We start from the raw sequence: 22800 nt of genomic DNA, 5'->3' as shown, positions 1-22800 counted from the left end.
ACCTTGTTTGGGAACGAAGATATACATATTTCTGATATGTCAGTGAATACGCATTTCAATTCGTCTGCTGCTTCTTCGTCTTCGCGGTGGCGCTCTGAGTATAAGAACAGGCAAGGCCATTAAATTACAGAGAAGAAAAGTGTATAATGGGAGAAGTGATTCGTGGAGTTGTACTGGACGAATCCGCATTATTTGCCTCCCCAGTCGATGATCAAAACGCATTTTCTCTGCGAGTGGGGGCTCCATCTCTTCTCCGTAGACTTCGTCACTCGAAGATTCGCACGGTACTGCCTTTCTGCTCCTGACGAGAATTGTCTGTACGTGCCTTTCTTTGTTCTGGTGCTTTTAAGGATCAGTTTTACTTACTCACGATCGCTTGCTTTTGCAGGGAATTTCTTATGGTCCTGGTCTCTCTGCTCGTAAGGTTATTTTCTTGATTTTTTTCTGCTTATATGTCGCACGAGGGTTTGACGTTTGGTCATATGGGAATTCTTAGCGGTCTTGTTAATCTATGCCAAGTTTATACTTTCGATTTTCACATTTCTTCAAGCAATGACATATCGATAAGTTGTTGCCCACTGATTTATTTTTCTGGCATAGCAAGTAATTATCTGTTGGTGACAAAATAATGGCTTGGGTTTATTTTTCTGATTTCTACCCACTTGTTATAGATAAGCCTACTCGAGGAGGTAGCGGTTTTGCACAATTGTAATCTCTTTAATGCATCTTCTACAAATAATGCTTTTGATGACATTTCTAAAGCATGGGCTGGTATTGGAGGGAGAATTTTGTTCCTTGTTGATAGCAGGAACAAGGAAGCTTCCCATAAAGAGGATTGCGGTTTGCTGACTGTTGTGCTGGGTGAGTATCACAGACCTATTAACTCTTGCTCAGTAGCAAGGAATGGAGTATTTTTTGCTTTTTGTTAGATAAAAAGACACTCCAAATTCAGGTTGTGAACGTTTCAAACGTAGGTCTAATTTCTCACCATCATTTTCTGGCTGTGGTGGTAAAGTCTTTTATGAAGTTTGCAAAGTTTAATTTCTCTCATTGATAAAAAGAAAATGATGCATGCCTCTAGTGGCGGTGCTATATATTGGTGATCTCTTAGAACAAATTATCATATTCTCAATTATCATGTTGCTGCCATAATTCTGTTTGTGAAATGCATTTAGCTGTATCCATTATCTGATAAGTTCATCTAAAAATTTGCTGTTGGTTCTAAACCTTTTAATCTTCTTATTTTCTTTGACTGTGCAATAAGGATCTTGAGTCCATTAAATTGGCTCAATATTGGTTCATAGTATCTCTTTTTATAGGACAAAGGTGGAGCTCTCTTGTCCTTCAATGTTATACTAGGTTAATTGCTATCTGTTGGCATAATGCACCAATCATAGCCTCTGGCCGGCTTGTGGTTTGGTTGTACTTATTATTGGCTCCTTTCATGTATTCTACGGCTAGAGAAATTAATCATGCTTTCTTAGAGCTACCGCCATTTTAGTTTGAATTGGTTCGTCCTTCAATTTCAGATGTTGGAGCTGGGGAACTTCATGAGGATTCTAGCATTCTTCATATCAATGGACTAGAAGAGTTGCCTTTGACTATTTCTCGCCTAAATAAAAAGGTAGTGAACTATGATTATCTCAAAAGATAATAAGTTAATGATTCCAAATCTGTAGATTGTACATATACTGGTGATTCACCCTAAGAAACTTCTCTAATTGCATATTTTGCTGCTTTTTCATATGCACAATTTTTAAAATAAAATGTATTAAGTTTATCATTAATTACATGCACCAAGGGGGTACAAAACCCATGTACAAAAAGAATTTGCATATCCTAACATTTCAATTAGATCACCTAGATTCACTATGGAATACAAATGTTGTTTCATTATCAAAACTTTAAGGGATTGGGACAATCTCTCTTTAATCTTATCAATACCTCCTCCACTGTCTCAAAAACTCTTCTATTTCTTTTCTTTCAAACAACCTAAGAAATAGCAAAAGGAATGAGCCCCAAATATTTCTTCTGACTCGTAATACCCTTAACGTGCCCAAATTTATTCCTTGATGCTCGCCATGACGTAGTTGTACCCAAGAATCCCAAGAGCCATATACCATAAGCTGTATGCAATCAAGCAACGAAGTAGAACGTGATCACAAGTTTCCTTTGCTCTCTTATATAGATAACACCAGTTCACCATAGTCTAACCTCTTCTCAATAGCTTATCAATTGTCAAGATGTTCCCACTAGCTGCTTCTCAAGCGAAAAATGCTATTTTTAGGGGGTACGTTTAGTCTCCATATTTGTCTAAACAGAAAGTTTCCTTCATTTGGCTCTCTCTTGGTCAAATATTCATAATCGTCCATTCGATATACTTCCACCTGCAACTCCCTCCTGCCCTCTCCTTCAGTGAACACCTCTTTGACAGAAATGTCCTTATATCGTGTTATCGTAAAAATCCGCAGGAATCTCTCTCTTATGGCCCCTCCATCAAGCCAAATGTCAGACCAAAAGCTGGCTCTCTCCCTATCTCCCACTCTCCACTTAAGGAACTATTGAAATTTCTCCTTCCCTGTACAAATCCTCTTCCACAGCCCTGTCCCATATGATCTCGTCGATGCTCTGGAATACCTCCCTCTATCCATATTGCCATACTTCGTCTCGATAATCCTCCTCCATAAGATGCCCCTTTCCTTCAAAAATCGTCAAATCCGCTTCCCTGGAAGAGTCTTGTTCATCTTAAAGACTGACCTCATTCACCCGCCCTAATTTAGTGGTCTTTTAATTGTGTCCCAAGCCACCAAATGATATTTCCTTTTCTCCTGAAAATCACCCCATAGGAATTTGCTTTGTGCTTTTTCATATGCACATACATGCACGTTGCCTGTGTAAAGTTTATATTGATGAATTTCTACATGCTCAGACTCTTTTATGGTTATTGCTTTGAATTCCACGTAGCTATATCTTAAATATAGCATAGATAAAAAGCATTTGAAACTATTATTGTTCCATCGATTTATTCAATTTTTCTTTTTTGCATTCTAATACAGGCACTTGGTAAAAATGTTGTTACGGTTGGTTATATCATGAAATCATCTCGTGAAGAAGATTTTGCTAAAGTAAGTGCGTTATATAGAAACTATGGTGAGAATCAAAGGAGAATTAATCTTGAGGCTATCTTTTCTGTGCTGTGGACTTATAGAGAAATTATTTTCCCTCCTAATGTTGCAATTGAAAACTTACTAGACTTGTTTCTAAACTACAAACTGAGGAAATAACTTTTATTTAACTTCTATTAATTTATGCATTTCAAAAGGAACGCTGGCAGTGTTGGTATTTATCACCATCTTTTTTATTTAAGATACAACGGGTAGAAGAAATGTAATTATTGATATTTTAGACTTTTCGACCAAGTAACGTTTTAGCATGGTATTGTTTGCAGCAGGAATGATGTGACTTGTTTGTACATCCATCTTGTTCATGAATAAGTTATTCATATGTTATATCAATTATTTGAGGCTTGTGGTTTTTCCTTACTTGTACAGAGGGGTGCGTTTCCCATGTATCCTGCTCCAAATGGATTGATGTTTCTGCCCCTCACATTTGAGTTTCCTCTTTCATCTCAACTACAAAATGTTGACGTAGTTCTCCATAAAGCAACTGATGAGATCTTATCTGTTCAATTGTGGCCTTGGCAAGATTCAGCTGGAGTTACCTTCACCCATGGCATGCAGGAACTGCAGATGTAAGTTTGAATGGTGTTGAAATTTTACCATGTTACCTGGATCATGTTGTCATATAGCACCTCAAATAACGTCCCATTTAGCATCTGGCATTTGGATTTCTTTGTGCTTCAAGTTATCAAGCTATATTAGGAAAATAATTTTGGTTGTGGAAATAGTGCTAACAAAGTAAGGGGATTTGGCCAGTGCTCTCAAGTGATGATCAATCATCATTTTGTCCCAGGTAATCATGGCAGGTTCATTAGAAGGTAGTGGAGGCAAAGCTTTCATTGTTCTGTCAGCAATTTTTGGAACGTGATTGAGTTGGCTTAAGGTGCAAAAGTACTCTATTTGAATTTAGGATAATGAGTTGGAAAAAATTGCTGGGAGAATCTATGGTTAATAATATGTATAACTAGTCTGTCTCAGGTTCTAAATTTAAGAGGAATTGACCTGTGCACAGCACCTTGAGCCACTATGAACTGCTACTGTGCTCTAGCTCATTTTATTAGGAAGGCATGATTGAATAGGTAATTTCTATGTGATTTCACCAAGATGAGGGGCATCATTTAGTCTTATTCTTTGAGTAGGCGTCTTCGCTATTATTTTTTGAAATTTATTCTGGAACAAGGTTTAGATATATATGAGATGTAAAGTTTTGTTGGGTCGATGAACAAATTTTCAGCTAGTAGGGGAGATTGATGGACAATAAGGTCTATTGTAAAAAAATTTCATTCTTATGCAGGTATCTAAACCATCAGCCTGATTGCCTTATTGTCGACCCATTTGACAATATTTACCCGTTATTGGATCGTTTGAAAATGCAGCAGATTCTACTTGGATTGGAGGATCTTAACACGGCAGGCAGTAGGATAAGGGGCCCTCACTTTCTTCAGGTTTTTCTTTGAAATGATGCTTATTTTGTGCTTTTTGTTGATCTCGTAAATTGAAACACATTGAATGATGGAATCAATGCCAGCTTTTCTCTTTTTCTGGTTAACAATTCTGTACCAGATACATGATGTTATACAATATTAGGTCTACAGTATAAGCTGTCACGAAAGTTTATATTTTCTGGGCAGCAAGTTGCACCACAAATTAATGCAGGGATATGATCCTCTGAAACTTGCTATCATAATCCGGAGTCTTCGTTAATGATCTCATAATGAGAATGCTCTAGGTTCTTGTCAGTTCTCATATTATTAGCCAAAGGACTGACTTCATGTGTATTTTGCCTTCAGTTGAAAAATTGAGGGGAAAGATAGTTGAAACTTTGGTGAAGTATAGTTTTCTATATCAGAATTGATCCTAAAGACATAATAGATTAGGGAATCATGCTTAATTTGGTAATGTCCATGAGATCAATGCCTCTGGAGTAGTGAAAAGCAGTGTTCTGACCTGCTACAGAATAACTTTCTTCTTCACCTAGCCCCAGGTTTAGAACATTGAATTATGCCTTGGCTTACTACTGGCTGCACTTGCATATCTAGAATATGAGTGTTTTCTTCTTAATCCAGTTACGTCCAACTCTCCTTTTCAGGTTGATAATTTTAGCGATCCAGACTTACCAAGAAGGCTATCAGAGGCTAAATTATCTCTTCCAAGTATTGTGAAACCTCAGGTTGCTTGTGGTGTTGCTGATGCCCATAGCATGGTAAATTTTCCTACTTTGTGAGGCACAAGAATAGGTTGTCTTGCCTAACAAAACATTCTCTTTTTATTTACAATAAATGTCAATAAACTCAGCCAGGTATTTAGGATTTTATCTTTAATAGGGAATCTATACATTTTCCTTCGATATTTTTTTTATTGTAATTAATACATACTTTGCTGGGCTTACCGTGACTTTATGCTTCTACTGTAAATATATAAGATGGATAATTACTCAGCCAGGTATTTAAGATTTTATCTTTAGTTGGGATTATATATATATTTTCAAGGAGATTTCTCTTTTTAGTTTTTACTTGAACTGTAATTGACATACATACATTGCTTGGCCTACCATGATATGCTTTTATTGTAAATTTATAAAACGGATAATTGTGGGCCTTGCCTCTGTATTGAAAATGCTATTATTTCTTTCCTTTTCGTGAATTGCAGCCACAAAAATGATTAAATATTGTCTCTGCATGAGCATTATTGTTCTATAAAACCATTGTTGTTAGATGGTACACCATCGAGTGTGACTCAACTTATACTGCCTTTAATTTTTTGGTAAGCAACTAAGCACCTCTACAAGTTATGAGGGTCATCACAAGTTTATTCCTAGATAAATCTAGTAAGAGTCATTTTGAAAAATCCATCTATTATGCATAGATTGTAATCTTTACATTGTATTTTCAACTTTGCTTTTTCCTGTGGATAATCTTTTTTTTTTTTAATCAAAGGCAATTGTCTTTCGAGTTGAAGATTTTAAAGGTTTGACTGTTCCTCTTCCTGCTGTTATTCAGGTGAACACAAACTGCTCTCTATTTTGAGATTGATTTATATGGTTGATGTTCTGTTGAATCCTTCTCTCTTATTTTTACATTTTCAAGTTGCATCATGTGCTTTGGTATTAGTTGATCACTAGTGTTAGTTTGAATTCAGCTTCTTGGTTTATGGTGTGTCGGGAATTGTTTTCTCGCTTTTTTGTTGTGAGAATATCATGGTTAGGTTAAGGTTGTTCTGGTTACTGTATCTTTAATATTCAAAAGGTTCACTACTAAGTATATCAGCTTTGTATTACAGTGCACAAAAAGGAGGGTGTGGAACCCTTGGAAGCAGCAAAAGAAAGGAGTTTGAATCTGTAATTGGCTAGGAAGTTAATTTTTTAAAGGGACTAATAAGATCTAGAATTCTTTAAAATTTTTATTTAGTATTAAAATTTAGATGACATAATTAGAATAAAACTGAAACTATGATTCCTAGAATTATATCTTGACTTAGATAGGAATTGGAATAAAAGAGGGATCATAATTCCTAAAAATAGATATATTGTCATGAATAAAATCAACAAATAAGAGTTTTTCCTAAAAAGATTGAAGTTTTATTCATTAGCCTCACTGTAGGCCAGAAATCAGAAAGCAAGTAGCTTCCTTGCTTAGGGCCCTCATGTTAGAAGCCCCATTGACCAAATCCAAAGTCTGACCCTGCCACCATTTGTGAGTGTTGCAACAAACAGCACAACCATTGATGTGTGCTATATACACATAGACAAAGATTGATGTGACTGACCAAGCCTTAATTATTGTCTCCTAGATGTTTCCTTCTTTTTTCTTGGAATATGAAACCTTTATAAATCTTGAATTCTTAAGTAGTCTCTCGTAAAGTCTAAATGATTGGATATGTGGAGAAAGATAAGCATTCATCTTGGCATTTTGGATTGAGTTGTCCAAAACTTTCTTCCCATTAACAACCTTGTTATTCTGTATATAATGAGACTTTTTCTTTTTAATCTTCAAGCTGCATCATTTAACTGGGGCATTGGAATTGGTTATAACTTGATCTTTTTTTTTCTTTTTTTTTTTTTGAAGAAAAAGTGGTATTCTAATATTGAGACGTCATAACAGTGAAGCATTAGATTATCAGATGAAATGTAACAGGATTTAGTACTTGGGGACAAGCATGCTCCTGGTACTGAGATTAATTTATCTGAGGTGTCATCTAACTTAGTCCTTTTCTTTTTCCTGAAGGGGGTTAAGGACAGATTGGCTTAATTTCCTCCCTGGCTAATTAGAATATCTGGAATTGCAGGAATATGTGGACCATTCATCCACATTGTTCAAGTTTTATGTCCTTGGAGAGCAAGTTTTTCATGCAGTTAAGAAATCCACACCAAATGCTGATGGTTTGAGGAAATTATCTGAGAAAGATGGGCTAAAACCTATACTCTTTGACAGGTAGCATTCATTTTTTTAGTCTTTTAATTTTTTGGTTGGTCTGCACTTGAGATAAAAAATGATAATCATAACATGTTGGTCTCATTTCACAGCTTAAAATCTTTACCCACTGACACTGGAAACCAGAATTCTGCAAATGAGGTTAATCTTGGGCTAGTTAAAGATGCTGCTGATTGGCTTAGAAAAAAGCTTGATCTTACCATCTTTGGCTTTGATGTTGTTGTAAGTACTCTATATGAATATCCTTGATTATCTGCCAGGCAGTCTGTATTTTTTAATTAAATTAGAGGCTTGATTGGTTTCCTTTTTATAAATTCTTTGTAGTAGTGTGGTATCATTGTTAAATAATATCTTTGAAATATATCAGAAGGAAAACAAACCCAGTCTTCCATGACAATATTGTTTCCCACTCTAGCTCCTAACATCACAGACCAGTTGAATGAGGGTTCCTGAAACTGTGATTTTTTTTGCTGCCATATATTATTCCTGTTTGTGTATATAATAAATACATTTATATATACATGTCAGTTATCTGCAGGCCATCACTTGCTGCTAGAATGAAGGTAAGGGCTAATATAGAGTCGTGCTTATTCAATCTATATGCTAACATAGTGTTCTATGATAATATTTCCTTGTACATGCATAGAAGATTAGGAGATCGGAGAAGTTGGTTGCATTTGATTATAAAATTTTTGTATAGAAGTCATCATTTGACAAGCCTTGGACACCCAGATAGGCAAAATCTTCTTAGTTATTGCATGTTGTATGCAGAATCTCTGCATGAAAAGTAATGATCTGTATTTGTTAGAGCTCTCTGCATGAAAAGTATAGATCCGATTATGAATTCTATGCATCCTGGAAGAAATTGTTTAAGCCAAGATGTAGATGAGGGTTTGAGATGTTTTATCTAGACAAATTTTTTCCATAAAGGACAAGAATATTAAGTTCATTCAATTTATGAAAATATTTTCTAGTTTTGATATATACTTTCTTAACAAAATCGTAATCGTAAGTTAATAAGTTAATAATAAAGATAATAATATTGAAAGTGATGATAGAGGTAGAAAATTTTCAAATGCTTTTTTGTATCTTTTAAAAACTATTTTGTTTGTGTTTTGATTGTTAATAAATATGAAATTCTTATATATTTTATGAATAAATATATATGCACAAAAACACATGAATCTAGAAAACAAAAAATTAAAAAACTACTTTTATGTATTAATGGAGCCTTAATATCTTATATCAATTTTGTCTTGAAATGTGCCATTGATTTTATGGTTTTCTAATAGATCTGTGTTCTACTCTGTTGGACATTTTAGATTCAAGAAGGCACTGGAGAGCATGTTATTGTGGATCTAAACTATCTTCCCTCGTTCAAAGAAGTGCCTGACGATGCTGCAATACCTGCATTTTGGAATGCCATTAGGAAAAAGTTTGAATCAATGAAGATGAAGTGAGTAGTTCTCTCTTTCTCCTCTCGAGTTTTATCCCCATTTGTCAGATTGAGAAACGGAAGAGAACAAATCGAAATAGCAACTGGTTGGGTGTTGGAGATCAAATTCGGGTATCAGAATATGAAGTGGGGAGAGAATCTTTTTTTTTTTTTCTAAAATAAAAAGTATGAATGTATATTAATAAACATCAAGAGAGTACCGCCTATTTACAAGTTTTTTATGAATCTGTAATGATATTAATGTTATTTTCAAAATCTTCCCACTTATAAATGTCATGATCCACCTAATCGACTAGTGGCGAGAGAATCACGATCAAATCTTTTGTAATTGTCCTAGTTGTCTTGAATCTTCAAAAATTTTCAGGTACGGATATTGCCACTGATTGAAGATGTTTCTGTGTTTGGCTGTATATCGCTGAAATGCCAAAGAAATAGTAAACAGTCCTTAGTTACATTAAAATTCTCCATATGTCTAGATATTCTAGCTCGGTTTAGTAGACTACTTTTGAGCTTCGATTTAGCTTAAAGTTTGATTCAAATACTTTTGGAGTCTTGAGCTCGTCTCTAAATGATGTTATAGGATCGACCTCCATTCTCCTTAAGGAATGGAGTCTTTATAAGATTTTGGTTTCGTGCTTTGCTTGACACTCAAAATCAGAAAATAGAATAAAATATATTTATTATATTATTATAGTAATAAATATATATTAAAATAAATTATTAATAAATATGAAAATAATAATATAATATAGTATTTCTTAATCAAATAAAATATATTATGATAAAATATCACTTCATATGAGAAGCAATCACAAATAAGAAGGTTGAGATTAAGTATTCGAAGGCTGAAAAACAAGTGGCTAACATCTTTATGAAAGCAATACCACGAACAAAGTTGGAAAAATTAATGACTATGCTTGGAGTTGAAAAAAAAGTCCATTTATGAGAAATATTAAATTAATGAGACTTTTTTTTAATTATACTGAAATATTTCAAAAGATTATTATAAAGGAATTTAAACATTTTCTAAAAAAATTTAAAAGATGTAGGAATAAATTCTAGAAGATGATAATTTTAAAACGTATAAAACTATAGAGATGAAGAGAGAAATATAGAAAAAAAAATGTAGAAAAGAAAAAATTTCTAAATTTTTTGTAAAACATTTATAAATGCATGTAAATATATCATTTATAGTATATAAATATAAAAAATTATTATTATTTTCCCTAATCTCCAAATAAAATTGTTGTTGGTACTTACACACGATAATTATAACTATAAAATTATCGTATATTACTTATACTTCTTAAAACACATTCAAACTATTTTTCAACTATAATTTTTATGGGTAAAATATTAATTAGTATTAAATTAATTCTAATAAGATATATCTTTTACACTCTTAATAAATAAGAAAGTCAAATTTTATAAGACCAATTAAAATGTATAGGGCTTAATTTAGTAGTTGCTTGGAAAAGATATGGGATTCAAAAAGCAAAAGCAATTGGGTAAAAGCATGAAAAGGGGGGTGAGATTATAGGAATCTCAAAATGGGATGGAATATACATAGTGATGGGTAGGCATACTAAAGAGCTTATCCAAGAGAATGAGCATTTTGTGTATGGCCCCTATGCACCCAAAAAAAAAAATAAAAAACAATAAGTAGTTTTTCCTTGGAATGAGCATAAATGGCTTTAAAAAGATTAAAACAAGGACCATGTCCCTTGTTTCTCCTCCCAAAAACAAAACCCATAAAGAAGAAAACACAACAAGAGACAAGATTTATCGAGCAGGAATTCCACCAAACCCTCTACTTTTTAGGTACCATCTTCATATCCACACATCATATGCATTTTACACACTTTTTTCTTTTTCTCAAATTATTTAAACAGACAAAAAATTAAATTCGTTTGCCTTTCATAATTTATTTGACTTTCATATTGTTTTACCGTTGTATGCACATCATAAAACTTTCAAAATTGAAATATATTATATTACTTTTGCTTCAAGCCTTTTTCTTTTTTGGGTGAAAATTGCAACAATCATTTTCAAAATTGGATAATCTTTAATTCCCAAATCAAAATAAGTTGGAACTCATTATTAGAATTATGACCCTTTTGAAATAAATGGGATATTGCTTTTTTAATTTCTATATCTCCATCTTATGGTACTTTTTCTATTCATGCCATAACTCATATCATTAATTTTCTCTTCTTTTTATGCAATAATATACCTATAATTAATTTGAAAAAAGTCACTATACCTATTATTGTATGTACCTACTAGTCCTTTCCACATGATTTATTAATTAGCATTTTCACATTAACTTAAATTAAAATCAAATTACATATGTGCACATAAATTTCCAAATCAAGTGATTAAAAATTTATCCAAATGGGTATTTCAAAAAATTAAAATTGCATTTGAATTTCTTTTGGCTACAACCTAAAATCATATATGAAATTACAAGAATAAAAATCCACTAAGACTACAAAAGGATAAACAAGACACAGAAGATATGTCGCTTTTGTCCCAAATTCCCAAGAATAATAATGGGTAAAAAGGAAAATATAGTGGCACGAAATGTGAATACTTAGAAATTTGAGGACGAATGTGAAATGTCCGTCAGTGCGAATTAGGAAAAAGTAAAGGGCTCAATTGCAAAAAACCGAAAAATTTGATAAGAGAGACGTTGTGGAGATCCCGCCACCATTTCCTTGCTATAAAACTGAGTCGGTTGAATATTTAGGTCAATGCGAAATCAAATCAAGAAGAAATTGATTTCAGTATTTATGGCCAGTTGATTCTTTTTCCTCCTCTGTAAATCGTTGCTTCTTACAGATTACCTATTCTCTTCTTCCCTGAGAGTATCCGGCTAGGGCTTCGTTTCAGGGACAAGCTTCCGTCATGGGATGCTCCACGTCGAAACTCGACAGCTTACCGGCCGTTTCACTGTGCCGACTCCGCTGCAAATTCCTTGAGGAAGCGCTCCACCAAAGCTACGTTCTCGCAGATGCGCACGTTGCTTACATGCAGTTCCTCAAAACTATTGGCCCAACTCTCCACCGCTTCTTTGAGAAAAATGTTGACTCTTCGTCTGGGGGTGATCCGGCCGTCTCCGTCGCCATACCTTCCAAGTCTTCTCCTCCTGCGTTGTTGCCGGATCATTCCATGTCCGGTTTAAGCTCCGATTCGCATCTTCAAGTCGATTCAGATTCCGATGGCGAAGGAGAAGATAGGGATATATTTTACTCAGAATATCCTAATCGCGAAACTATAACTTCAATTCCTGATGATATGTTTCTTTCAATGGATTACGCGAAGAATCAACCTACTCAATCTGTTTCGTATGCTTACTCTAATCGTAGTGATTATTACACTAACTCGTTTCGTAATTACGAATTAGGATCCACAACACCGCCGCCTCCAGCTCCAAGAAGCTCTGTTTGGGATTTCTTAAACTTCTTTGAAGCCTGTGAGTTGCCTTACGGTCTTATTTTTAAAGAACCGAACGAAAAAGGAGGGACTCATGATCTTGAAGATGTTTCAGTCAATCAAACTCGCGGAGAAAAGAAATCTCATGCAAATCATTCGAGAGCCGACGTACAAAAGGACGTTAGTAAACAGAATGGGTCGGAAAAGAATGGCTATGGGGCGGAGAAGAAAGTAATTTCAGAGAAAGAGAAGAGTGGTTCAAGTGAAACACGGAGTGGAAGTCTTCAGAAAAGCGTCTCCGAGATTATGAGAGACCTGCAGAGTTTATTTGAGAAAGCTTCAGAGTCAGGAAATGAGGTTTTGAAGATGCTTGACACTGCAAAGTTCCGTTATTACCAAAAAAATTCTGTTTATCAAGGTATATAAGTTGAATTTTGGTTATGTTATCTTTCCTTTTTTAAGGCTCTGTTTGAGGGTGGAACTAAAGTGGGTTATTTTGTAGTCACATTAAAGTATGAGATAAAATGGACTAAAATGGAAGCATGGCATTACTAATGAGTGAGACATTAACACTATGCTGTAAGTCACTGACTGCCGAATTGCCCTTCAATCCCGCTCTCTCCTGTTCCGAAAACAGAGCGCTATATGTTTTATGAATTTTAGAAGCTTTAGTTAAGAAGAAACATTTTTCCTAATGATTTTATCTATTTATTTATATATCTTTGCGAAGCAGTTTCCTCCAAAATGAAGATCTTGCACGTTGTCACGCCATCTTTGTCTGTCATGTCGTCTCAATCTTCCACAGAGAAGGTTGGTTCTGTAAATCCTGGCTTTGATGACGATTTCAATGTGAGTTTTAGGAATCTATCTTCTACTATGAAGAAGCTCTATATGTGGGAGAAAAAACTCTATCACGAGGTCAAGGTATGAACTATTGTGAGTGGGAAAGTGGTCTTTCTGTTAATTTTTGGCCTATTCTCCTCAAAATGCTCAAATCTAGTTTTCTTTGGCTCAAAAGAAAGAATGAAAAGAACCAAGTTAGATTTAACTTCATCTTCCAATCTGCAAATATATTGAGTAAATTTGTAATTCAGTAATAGAAGGGACAGTGTATGTGAATTAATTTATAATTATTATGGTGTGATTATCTATCTTTAATTCCTGTATTTGAGTACCATGAACAATAATTTGATATGGCTACAGGCAGATGCTGAATTGAAATTGTGGACTTGAACTACTTTTTCATATATTGTAAATCTCAACTTGATAATAACTACATGTTTGCATTTAAATGATGACAGTCAAGATATGTTATTGTATCTAATTTTGGCCTTCGGAGTACAGCCCGTAGACCATAGGGGAACAAGCGTCAATAGCTCGCTTGATTCAGAAATTATGGAACTTGTTTTTGGAATTAAGGCACTGAGAAAACATCACATTTTATAGATTTTCTCTAGATTACGGCCTATTCTCTCATTGACCATAGTTCCAACATTTTTATTTATGTTCACCTTATTTTTAAATTCTTACTTCTCTTTTGGTAGGAAGTTTATTCAAATTTCCCCCTTTGTTTAATTCGTCTGTCCTTTCCTAAGACGCAGTTGAAAAACAGTGATGTCAAATTTACATGACTTATCAGTATGTGTACTTCGATTGCTGACTGGTTATATCTTCATAGGATATTGTTGGGAAAAACTTATAACATATTAAACGACCAAGCAACAAATTTTCAGTCAAGGGAGAAAGTTAATGCTAAAACCTGAGCATGATATATTTCTATTCTGATCCTTATTTAACCTTCTAAATGTTCTTCCCTTCTGTTTTTGTTTCATGTTTTAGTTGACTTCTGCCTTCTCTCTTTTTTTTTTTTTACTTGACATGGAGTGAGGTGGTAAGTTACTGTTTGAGACTAACTTTAGCCTGTACTTTTTTGTAGGCTGAGGAAAAATTGAGAAAACTTCATGCCAGGAAGTGTAGGCAGATAAAAAGGTTGGATAAAAAGGGTGCTGATGCTCATAAAATTGAATCTACCCAAATTTTCATCAGGACTTTATCCACCAAGATGAAAGTTGCAATTCATGTTATTGAAACGATATCAGTTACTATTAATAAGTTGAGGGACGAAGAATTGTGGCCACAAATCAGTGATCTGATTCAAAGGTATGTGATTGCTTAAGCTTCAAACCAGTCCATGTTCCACTCCTTCAAGAAATTGACCCATGTGTTGGAAATGACAGAAAAATTTGTTCTCTTTTCCTGAAAAAGGAAGCACGAATATATCACATTGTTTTTGAAAAGATAGAATTAACTGGAAGATACTGGAAACATTGAGTATTATTATTTCATCTGTACCTTTTAGCATTCATTGTCCAACAGAATGTTTTTGAGCTTCTAGTACACCTTCTATCATAAACATATTAATCAAAGATGTCGATAAAGTCCAAGAAAAATAAGATATAAAGAGAATGATTTCTTCCACCAAAAGAGAGGAAGGTTTTGGCTTGTTACTAAGGCACAAGTATAAATACTCATTAATTCACCAACGAGATCATAATCATTGGTGACAGTTTGAATGATTGCGACTAAGAAGATTTGGAAATGATGGAAAGAATGTTTAACCAATATATATTTTCCGCTTCTGGAGCTAGAAACTCTTATGATTATTAGAGGTATAGCTGTTCTTGATTTATGTAATATCAAAGGCATTTCAACTTGTGAATGGAAAGTGGGGAAAATCAATATAAACATAGCATTCCAGAGTTTCCTCTGTCCGTTTCTGTCTCTCATGCATTATTTTCTTTTTAAAATCCATGATTTCTAGTATTTGATAAATTCTGAATGAGGTTTAACCTTGGTGCTGATTGTCATAATTTCCCATATCAGTTGGTGAATTTTCCATCACCATTTCGCTTTTTTTTTGCCCCTCCTTTTAGGTTACTTGAAATGTGGAAAGCTATGCTAGAATGTCACAGGAACCAATCTCAGACAATTGCAGAAGTCAGAATTCTGGACACAACTGCATCAAATGAAAAACTTAGCACTTCTCATCTTGAAGTGGCCATGCAACTAAAACTTAAGCTACAAAGCTTTTACTTAAGCTTCTTTTATTGGATTGAAGCACAAAGGGGTTATGTCAAGGCTTTAAATGGTTGGCTACTAAGATGTATTCTACGTGGTTCTGAAGATTCACATGATGGTCTTGTGTCCTTCTCACCCCAGAGGATTGGACCCTCCCCTCTGTTTGGAGTTGTTAGCCAGTGGTCTGAAGTCCTTGATAAACTCCCAGATAAGGTGGTGATTGAGGCAATTGACAGATTTTTAATGAGCTTAAGTCAACTTTTGGGACTGCACAATCTAGATGCACAGCAGAGGATCATTGCTGACAAGGAAATGGAAAGAAAAATGTTGATATTGGAGAAAGAGAGGCAAAACCTGCAAAGGGTTATACATACTCAAGAAGAAATGACTCTGTTTTACAGGGAAAAGAGTGGTGTAGTTTTAGCTAAAGAGGGAGTCAACTTGACTGAAATCACTAAAAATTCTTGTCTGCAATTGAGTCTAGAACAGATTCTCATGGCCCTGGAGATGTTTGCTACCAGCTCAAAGCAAGCTTATGAGGAACTTCAAGCAAGTATTGAAGAAGGCTGGTCTCGTCTAGAGTCTTGATTTGGAGTTTCTGCAGAGATTCTTATTGGACATGTCTGTCAATCATGAAATATGTCACATGTATTTTTTGCTACATTTATTATCTCTGATCCAGCACTCGGTGATTGGTTGATTCTGATAGAGTATCAGATAATACCCAGATTATGGCTAATCGCTGGTAGTTATTCCCTCGTTTTGTCAATGAGGTCTGACTTCATTGTTTGGTAGGCACCTTGGCTTCTGCTTCTTCTCATGAACTTGAGTACTTGACAGATTTTGCATTGTCGGTCAACTAAGTTGCAGGTAAAATGTCCTGTTTATGATCAGCCGCAGGTTATGCGGCCAGGTTGCTGTGAGAGAATAAACCAAGCAATTGAATAAGACTTGTCTGCGCATTAGCCATTTTACATTGGAAACGAAGAGAGGTGGAGTCTGTCAGGTATGCTTGATCGGAATCTCTTTTAACATTTAACCAACTGCTTCAAGAGGTTGTTTATATATATATATATATGTATAGAAACTGCTTCAAGAGGTAGCTTATCATACATTAGCACCCCATGTACTGCTTTAGCCCCAAAATAATTCTCTAATGGATTTTGATCCTGTCTGCTGAGGTACATGTAATGGACTACAACAGTTCAAAACTCCAAGGTACTATCTTTTAAGATGAATAGTGTTGAAGAATCTTTCAGAGACATGAATGTGTTTGGAGTCCAAAGAGCATTCAAGGAAGTTCCTCCCTAAAATAGACACCGAGTTCTTTGCAGTCTTTTGTATTATAAGTTATTAATTGAAAGAAGAATAATTTTTATAGCCGTATGAAAAGCAGCATTTGCACACACAGCAGTCTTGTATTTATCTTTTGAGAATAAGACAATTCAAAAATCCTTTTAATAATTCAAATATAATATATATTCTTAATAACCTCAATATTCTAATAAAATACATTAGGTACATATATTTTTTTGCGTAATTCAAAATCAAATAACGTGATCAAAAAAATAATTTAATGTGAATTGATCAACTAACGTAAGATAAAAATTTTTATCACGTTAGTTCATTCTGAGTTTTGCAACTAACATGATCACGTTATAATGTTTCTATATTTTGAGTAATTACTATTTACTAATATATTTCATACCCCAAATAAAATGATAATCCACTTATTAAAAAAATAAAAAAATTATTAAATTTAAAAGGAAAAATTATTGGTAATATGAGAATGAGTTCAAATTTCATAGGAAGAACTATGAAATTTATTTATAAATTTTATTTTTTTATATTTGGAATTGCTTTATAATTTTTTTTAAAAAAAAATCAAATTAGTAATGTACAGAATTGAAACAAATACATTTCAAATTCCATTTTAACTATGAATTTTTAAAATGAAATGTGTAAACGAATTTATGAGAGTTCTAAAGAGAATTAACTATAAACCATTAAAGAATTTAATTTTGGATTTTTTTTTAAAATTTTGACAATTTTGTTATGGATTTTAAGATAAATGATTGTGAATATATTTATTTTATACCATTGAACTATTAATGTATTAAAAATTTGCTTGATTTATAAAATAATTTTGAAAATATAATTTAGTGATTAACTCTTTTAAATACATATAATTTTTGTGATATTTGATTTAATTACACTTATCGAATTAATTATTAAAACTTAGAAAGCATTCAATTTCTTAATTCAACATTGGCATAATTTTGTCGCTCTTCGGCCCATTTAAGTCTTATAACTTCTTGGTCGAGACCCAAGCCCAGAGGCCCAGCCTCAACCCTGGCTCCTGAAAACAACGCCGTTTTAAAGAGCTTAAATAATTGTTCCCAGCCTACAGCCTGGGGCTTAAAACGACGCCGTTCGTTTTAAGGGGCATCATAAGGATTCCCAGACTCGAGGACGAGTTCTGTTCCATTCCCAGCCTTGAGAGCCAAGCCCATCGGCCCAGCATCAACCCTAGCTCCTGAAAACAACGCCGTTTTAAGGAGCTTAATAATTGTTCCCAGCCTCAAGCCTGGCTCATTAAAACGACGCCGTTCGTTTTCAAAAGCTTAATGAGGGTTCCCAGCCTGGAGCACGAGTTCTGTTCCATTCTTTCTTCTTCAGCTGCAACACAGAAAGGGGTCATGGTTATGTTAGCACAAAAAGGGCAAAACCTTAGGGATCGTGTGGCTTGCGGCTAGGGCTTGAAAGACCGAGCAGATACCGAAAGAAAAAAGAAAAGTCAGAAAAAAGAGCTTGAATAAATCTTAAAACCCTAACCCTCCTCTTTTTCTCGTTTCTGCATCACTAATCGTTTCCGATGGCGGGAGGAAAGATCAAGAAAGAGAAAGCAAAGTCAAATCGCGCACCAGCAAACCACTACCAAGGAGGCATATCCTTCCACAAGTCCAAAGGTCAACACATACTCAAGAATCCTTTATTAGTGGACTCCATTGTGCAAAAAGCTGGAATCAAGAGCACCGATGTCATCCTCGAAATCGGTCCCGGTACCGGAAATCTTACTAAGAAGCTTCTTGAAGCTGGAAAGGAAGTCATCGCCATCGAGCTTGATTCTCGTATGGTTCTCGAGTTGCAGCGGCGGTTTCAGGGGACTCCGTTCTCTAATCGCCTGAAGGTATATATATTGTTTATTCCTGCAATTTTTCATCTTGTTTTCCGTGAAATCAGAGAAAGAAAGCGGATACTTTACAGTTCTCCTTGAAGTTGAAGAGTGTGGTGTATATGTATTTGTTAATGAATTAAGATTTGACCTTTCTCCTTTTACATTTAAGTTGATTACCGTTTTTGTTCTTTATTGATTTGATTTAGGATAGAGGGATATGGTAGCTGAAAAGCATGATAGGACTACAGATAATAAAACTTTCTGCAACTCCTTTTTTTTATGAATCAAAACTTTCTGCAACTTAATAGCCGTAGTTGTTGGTTAATACACTGTAATTGTGTGGTGTTCTTCTGACTGGAAGGCTAACTTTTTTTTTTTTGTTTTTTATTACAACGTAGTATATGTTTTTTTTATAGATAAATGTAGTATATGTTAATTTTCCGCTGAAGTTGGAAAATTTTCTATCATGAACTAGAACTTACATAACCAGTTGGTCAAAACGCATTAATTGAAAGGTCCAACCTTATACAAGATTAATCTTTATCTGACATGAATTATCTGAATTCTGAATATTTAAGGTTAATGTACATATTTACCGGGGTTTGTGTTTATATGGATATGTCAATAATTCTGGTCTTACTTTCAAGAATGTATGTACAGCTGTATAAGACTATAAGGTTGTGATTAGTTCATTTTGTGTTTTAATTCTTGTTTATTTCTACCTCTTAGTGTCATATTAATCTTAGTAGGCATAAATTTGAACGGAAGTTTTTGTATTTTAGTTCCTGTCTTTGAATTCATGGTGGGAATTCAATTCCTTCAGATTGAATTTTCACCCTTATAGAATTTAAGGTGGATTAGTGACAAGTCAATCTGGTTTGAGTTTATTCTATTACCAATCAATTTTATGTCTTAATTATTTGATTCGTAGGATTTAGTCATATTTTATGAACCCCCTGTTTGTACTTTGAAATTCATAATGGCATATTTGTGTATCCACTTGTTAATGAATGAATGAAAAAATTATCTTGAATTGGATATAGAAATTGACTTAAAATTTATTCAAATTTTTATTTCATTTTTATTGTATTCTAATTTCTATCAGTAAAATTGAGATGTGATCTGAACTAAATCTAAATCATATATGCATATTAAGTTTAATATGAAAATTACAACCTATGAGGATCGAGGAAATTTGATAAATACTTAGATAGATTTGTAAAGCATTTCGTATGCATATACAGGTTGCCTTCTTGGTGCTATATATAGTACACTAATTTTTATTTTAAAAAAGTTTAATGTGAGAATTAGAATTAAGAATTGGCTAGGAAATAAACTAGGCACATGGTATATTAGATCTTCTCTTAGGAGGTACAGTGGACTAAAGGAAATTCTTCTTTTCATTTTTGAATTGCCTTTTCTATGCTATTTATAGTACACTAATTTTTATTTTAAAAAATTTTAATGTGAGAATTAGAATTAAGAATTGGCTAGGAAATAAACTAGGCACATGGTATGTCAGATCTTCTCTTAGGAGGTACAGTTGACTGAAGGAAATTCTTCTTTTCAGTTTTGAATTGCCTTTTCTATGCTATGAACCAGAATACTAATTTTAAGTGCTGTAAACATGCTGTAAATGCTAATTTTAAGTGCTGTAAACATGCTGATGACAAAATAAACCTGCTTTTTTTTAAGACAAATGAACCAGAATGTGAATCCTGCAATCTGTTTGAATGAGAGGTAACACTATCCGATTGTTTAATCTGCCAAGACTGATATTTTTGTTGTGTGCTTATTTTTGGTAGGTCATCCAGGGTGATGTGCTAAAGACCGATCTTCCCCATTTTGATATTTGTGTGGCAAACATTCCTTACCAAATATCTTCTCCCCTCACTTTCAAATTATTATTTCACCAACCTGGCTTCAGGTGTGCTGTCATTATGTTTCAAAGAGAATTCGCAATGAGGCTGGCTGCTCAGCCTGGAGACAATCTCTATTGTCGTCTTTCTGTAAATACCCAGCTCTATGCTCGAGTATCTCATCTACTCAAAGTTGGGAGGAACAATTTCCGGCCACCACCAAAGGTTGATTCATCTGTTGTTCGAATTGAGCCCAGGAAACCACGTCCACAAGTGAATGCTAAGGAGTGGGATGGATTTATACGAATTTGTTTCATTCGAAAGAACAAAACCCTTGGTTCCATTTTCAGGCAGAAAAATGTACTTTCGCTACTGGAGAAGAACTACAAGACCTTACTGTCACTACAGTCTCAAAATGATTCCTCTGAGGATGCTACTATGAATATATTGAGATTGGGGGATTCTAATGGGGATCAAAGCATGGAGATGGATGATGAAATGGATGATGAAATGGAGGTGGAGGATGGCGAGGGAGATGGTGAGGTTTCGGAATTCAAGGACAAGGTCTTGGCTGTGTTAAGGGAGGGAGATTTTGAAGAGAAGAGGGCTTCCAAACTCTCACAACAAGAGTTTTTATTTCTACTCTCTCTGTTCAACAAAGCTGGCATTCATTTCTCTTGATTTAGTTCTCAAATATCTGCAGCGTCTTCTCAAGTCATGTATGTAATTCTTGGTATAATTTCTTCTCAAGCTGGCATTCATTTCTACTCTCTTGATTTATAATTTGGAACTTTCTACTTAACTTTTTGTTTACTGTATTGCTTAAGCTTATCCTAGGATAGATATGTCTTGCAAATATCCCAGGGTGCTGGGAAATTTTGGTCTATACCAGCTGTCAGCAAAACTTTGTATTGATTTAACAAGATGAGATATTATCTTATGCATCGAGTAGACTCACATTCAGTATTATAGTTTTATTAGTAACTTAAATGAAATTTTATTTTTAATTAAACTATTGTAGAAGTATATATATGGCTGGATGGCAGAATAATGTTTCTGCAGTGTGGTTCTTTCATTTAGTGATGGTTGGAGAATAAGGAGCATGAGAAGACAGCATAACAAGAGAGGTTTTTGGTAATCTAGAAGATCTTGGATTGAAAAGAATCCTCCTAGCGTCTGTATCTATACTTGTATAAGTATATATTTTTATTGTGAACAAAAATTGAATCCTCATCCCCTGCTGTGCCATGATTATCATGGATCTTCCTGGTTGAATCATCATCCCCGCTTGATCCTTCTTTTTTTTGTTTTACTAATGCTAGAATACTGTATCTCTTGATAATAATATAAAAGTTAATGGAATTCTCAGTTGTTCTCTTGCTTGGTTCTTTTGATCATTGAAGGAATGGAAATGAAAATTTTCAAACTTTTCTGCCTTTTTAGAGGAATCTTTTACTTAATGGGAGATAATATTTTCAACATTGTACATTTATTATATATTATTTTAATATAAATTCTATTCTAATCAAAGTTAAAAAATTTGATGTTGGATGTAAATAATGTAAATTAAACATAAAGAAAATAAAAAAGTGGGGGGGGGGGGGGGGGGTTTAGATGAGATAAATAAGAAAAATTGGGTAACAGAAATTATTGTTAATATTAGCAATAATTTTTTTAATTAAAATCAAATGTCGAGTAAAATTAAATGAAGGTTACTGGACTAATGTGAATGCTGTCCTTGTTTGAACAATCAAAAATTTATTTCGTTATAATTAGCGTGTCTGTATTCAATACATTTATCGTAAAAGAAATAAATACACGAATTGATCGGTGAATGCTGGTTTCTCTTTATAGATGGAATCTCTATCAACATGTTCGAATGTCTGATGATCTTTAGTAGTTTTTTAAGAATGATGTTATGGATTTTGTTCCGGATGTGTACGAAGATCTCTTTTTAAATGTTTTAGGATTTTGCCAAAGAAAATGAAGGTAATTGTGCATTCTTTATTTTATTTTATTTTTGTTCTTGTAAAGAAAGAAGAGATGAGGAATGATGTAGTTGAATATTTTTACCAACAAAAATTTTATATTTAGGAGGAAAACAAGAGAATTGCAAAAATAGATATTTGAGGATAAAGACAAAAGTAGCCTTGGACACGCTAAAAGGACAACTCAATAGCAGACC

General features: G+C 34.1%; 3 protein-coding genes across 13 annotated transcripts; all 3 read left to right on the top strand.

Annotated features, from left to right (window-relative positions):
* Nucleotides 1-22: 22 nt before the first annotated feature.
* ITPK4 (inositol 1,3,4-trisphosphate 5/6-kinase 4) lies at nucleotides 23-9353 on the top strand. The gene is made up of 12 exons (XM_088209493.1): nucleotides 23-284; nucleotides 389-424; nucleotides 672-861; nucleotides 1530-1624; nucleotides 3057-3125; nucleotides 3552-3751; nucleotides 4474-4624; nucleotides 5269-5382; nucleotides 6116-6178; nucleotides 7464-7609; nucleotides 7702-7831; nucleotides 8932-9353. Exons 1-12 carry the CDS (start codon nucleotides 147-149, stop codon nucleotides 9067-9069), a joined length of 1470 nt encoding a protein of 489 aa, XP_088065619.1. The 5' UTR covers nucleotides 23-146; the 3' UTR covers nucleotides 9070-9353.
* Nucleotides 9354-11791: 2438 nt separating this feature from the next.
* Nucleotides 11792-17069, top strand: LOC110818021 (girdin (DUF630 and DUF632)). 6 transcript variants are annotated; one of them, XR_015813958.1, is made up of 5 exons: nucleotides 11794-12918; nucleotides 13231-13424; nucleotides 14437-14660; nucleotides 15434-16369; nucleotides 16473-17069. XR_015813958.1 is itself a non-coding variant. In XM_088209482.1 (4 exons), the coding sequence occupies exons 1-4, from the start codon at nucleotides 11973-11975 to the stop codon at nucleotides 16164-16166; spliced, it is 1983 nt and encodes a 660-aa protein (XP_088065608.1). In that variant the 5' UTR covers nucleotides 11792-11972; the 3' UTR covers nucleotides 16167-17069. The 6 variants fall into 6 exon arrangements, 4 of the variants coding, with proteins under 4 accessions (XP_088065608.1, XP_021902448.1, XP_088065598.1 ...); XR_015813960.1 differs by having other exon boundaries at nucleotides 16449-17069; XM_088209482.1 differs by having other exon boundaries at nucleotides 11792-12918; nucleotides 13231-13310; nucleotides 15434-17069.
* A 1124-nt stretch (nucleotides 17070-18193) lies between these two features.
* On the top strand, nucleotides 18194-21993 carry DIM1A (Ribosomal RNA adenine dimethylase family protein). Of its 6 annotated transcripts, none has more exons than XR_002540293.2 (3): nucleotides 18194-18768; nucleotides 20562-21348; nucleotides 21696-21993. XR_002540293.2 is itself a non-coding variant. In XM_022046758.2 (3 exons), the coding sequence occupies exons 1-2, from the start codon at nucleotides 18454-18456 to the stop codon at nucleotides 21294-21296; spliced, it is 1050 nt and encodes a 349-aa protein (XP_021902450.1). In that variant the 5' UTR covers nucleotides 18194-18453; the 3' UTR covers nucleotides 21297-21334; nucleotides 21696-21993. The 6 variants fall into 6 exon arrangements, 3 of the variants coding, with proteins under 3 accessions (XP_021902450.1, XP_021902451.1, XP_021902452.1); XR_002540292.2 differs by having other exon boundaries at nucleotides 21678-21993; XR_002540294.2 differs by having other exon boundaries at nucleotides 21637-21993.
* Nucleotides 21994-22800: the final 807 nt, after the last annotated feature.

This window comes from Carica papaya, chromosome 1 (assembly GCF_054855325.1).
Source record: "Carica papaya isolate Zhongbai chromosome 1, ASM5485532v1, whole genome shotgun sequence".
NCBI lineage: Eukaryota > Viridiplantae > Streptophyta > Magnoliopsida > Brassicales > Caricaceae > Carica > Carica papaya.
Note: the sequence above shows the minus strand (reverse complement) of the source record. Positions and strands in the feature narration are given on the sequence as shown.

What these genes read in the sequence shown, in the direction of transcription:
- LOC110818021 (XM_088209472.1), top strand. Translation starts at nt 11,973, where the DNA reads ATGGGATGCTCCACGTCGAAACTCGACAGCTTACCGGCCGTTTCACTG. An exon ending in AAAAAATTCTGTTTATCAAG is followed by an intron (nt 12,919 to 13,230) that starts GTATATAAGTTG and finishes ATCTTTGCGAAG; the next exon opens with CAGTTTCCTCCAAAATGAAG. An exon ending in ATCAGTGATCTGATTCAAAG is followed by an intron (nt 14,661 to 15,433) that starts GTATGTGATTGC and finishes CCCTCCTTTTAG; the next exon opens with GTTACTTGAAATGTGGAAAG.
- DIM1A (XM_022046758.2), top strand. Translation starts at nt 18,454, where the DNA reads ATGGCGGGAGGAAAGATCAAGAAAGAGAAAGCAAAGTCAAATCGCGCA. An exon ending in CGTTCTCTAATCGCCTGAAG is followed by an intron (nt 18,769 to 20,561) that starts GTATATATATTG and finishes TATTTTTGGTAG; the next exon opens with GTCATCCAGGGTGATGTGCT.
- ITPK4 (XM_088209493.1), top strand. Translation starts at nt 147, where the DNA reads ATGGGAGAAGTGATTCGTGGAGTTGTACTGGACGAATCCGCATTATTT. An exon ending in GTCACTCGAAGATTCGCACG is followed by an intron (nt 285 to 388) that starts GTACTGCCTTTC and finishes TTGCTTTTGCAG; the next exon opens with GGAATTTCTTATGGTCCTGG. An exon ending in TTTGCTGACTGTTGTGCTGG is followed by an intron (nt 862 to 1,529) that starts GTGAGTATCACA and finishes CTTCAATTTCAG; the next exon opens with ATGTTGGAGCTGGGGAACTT.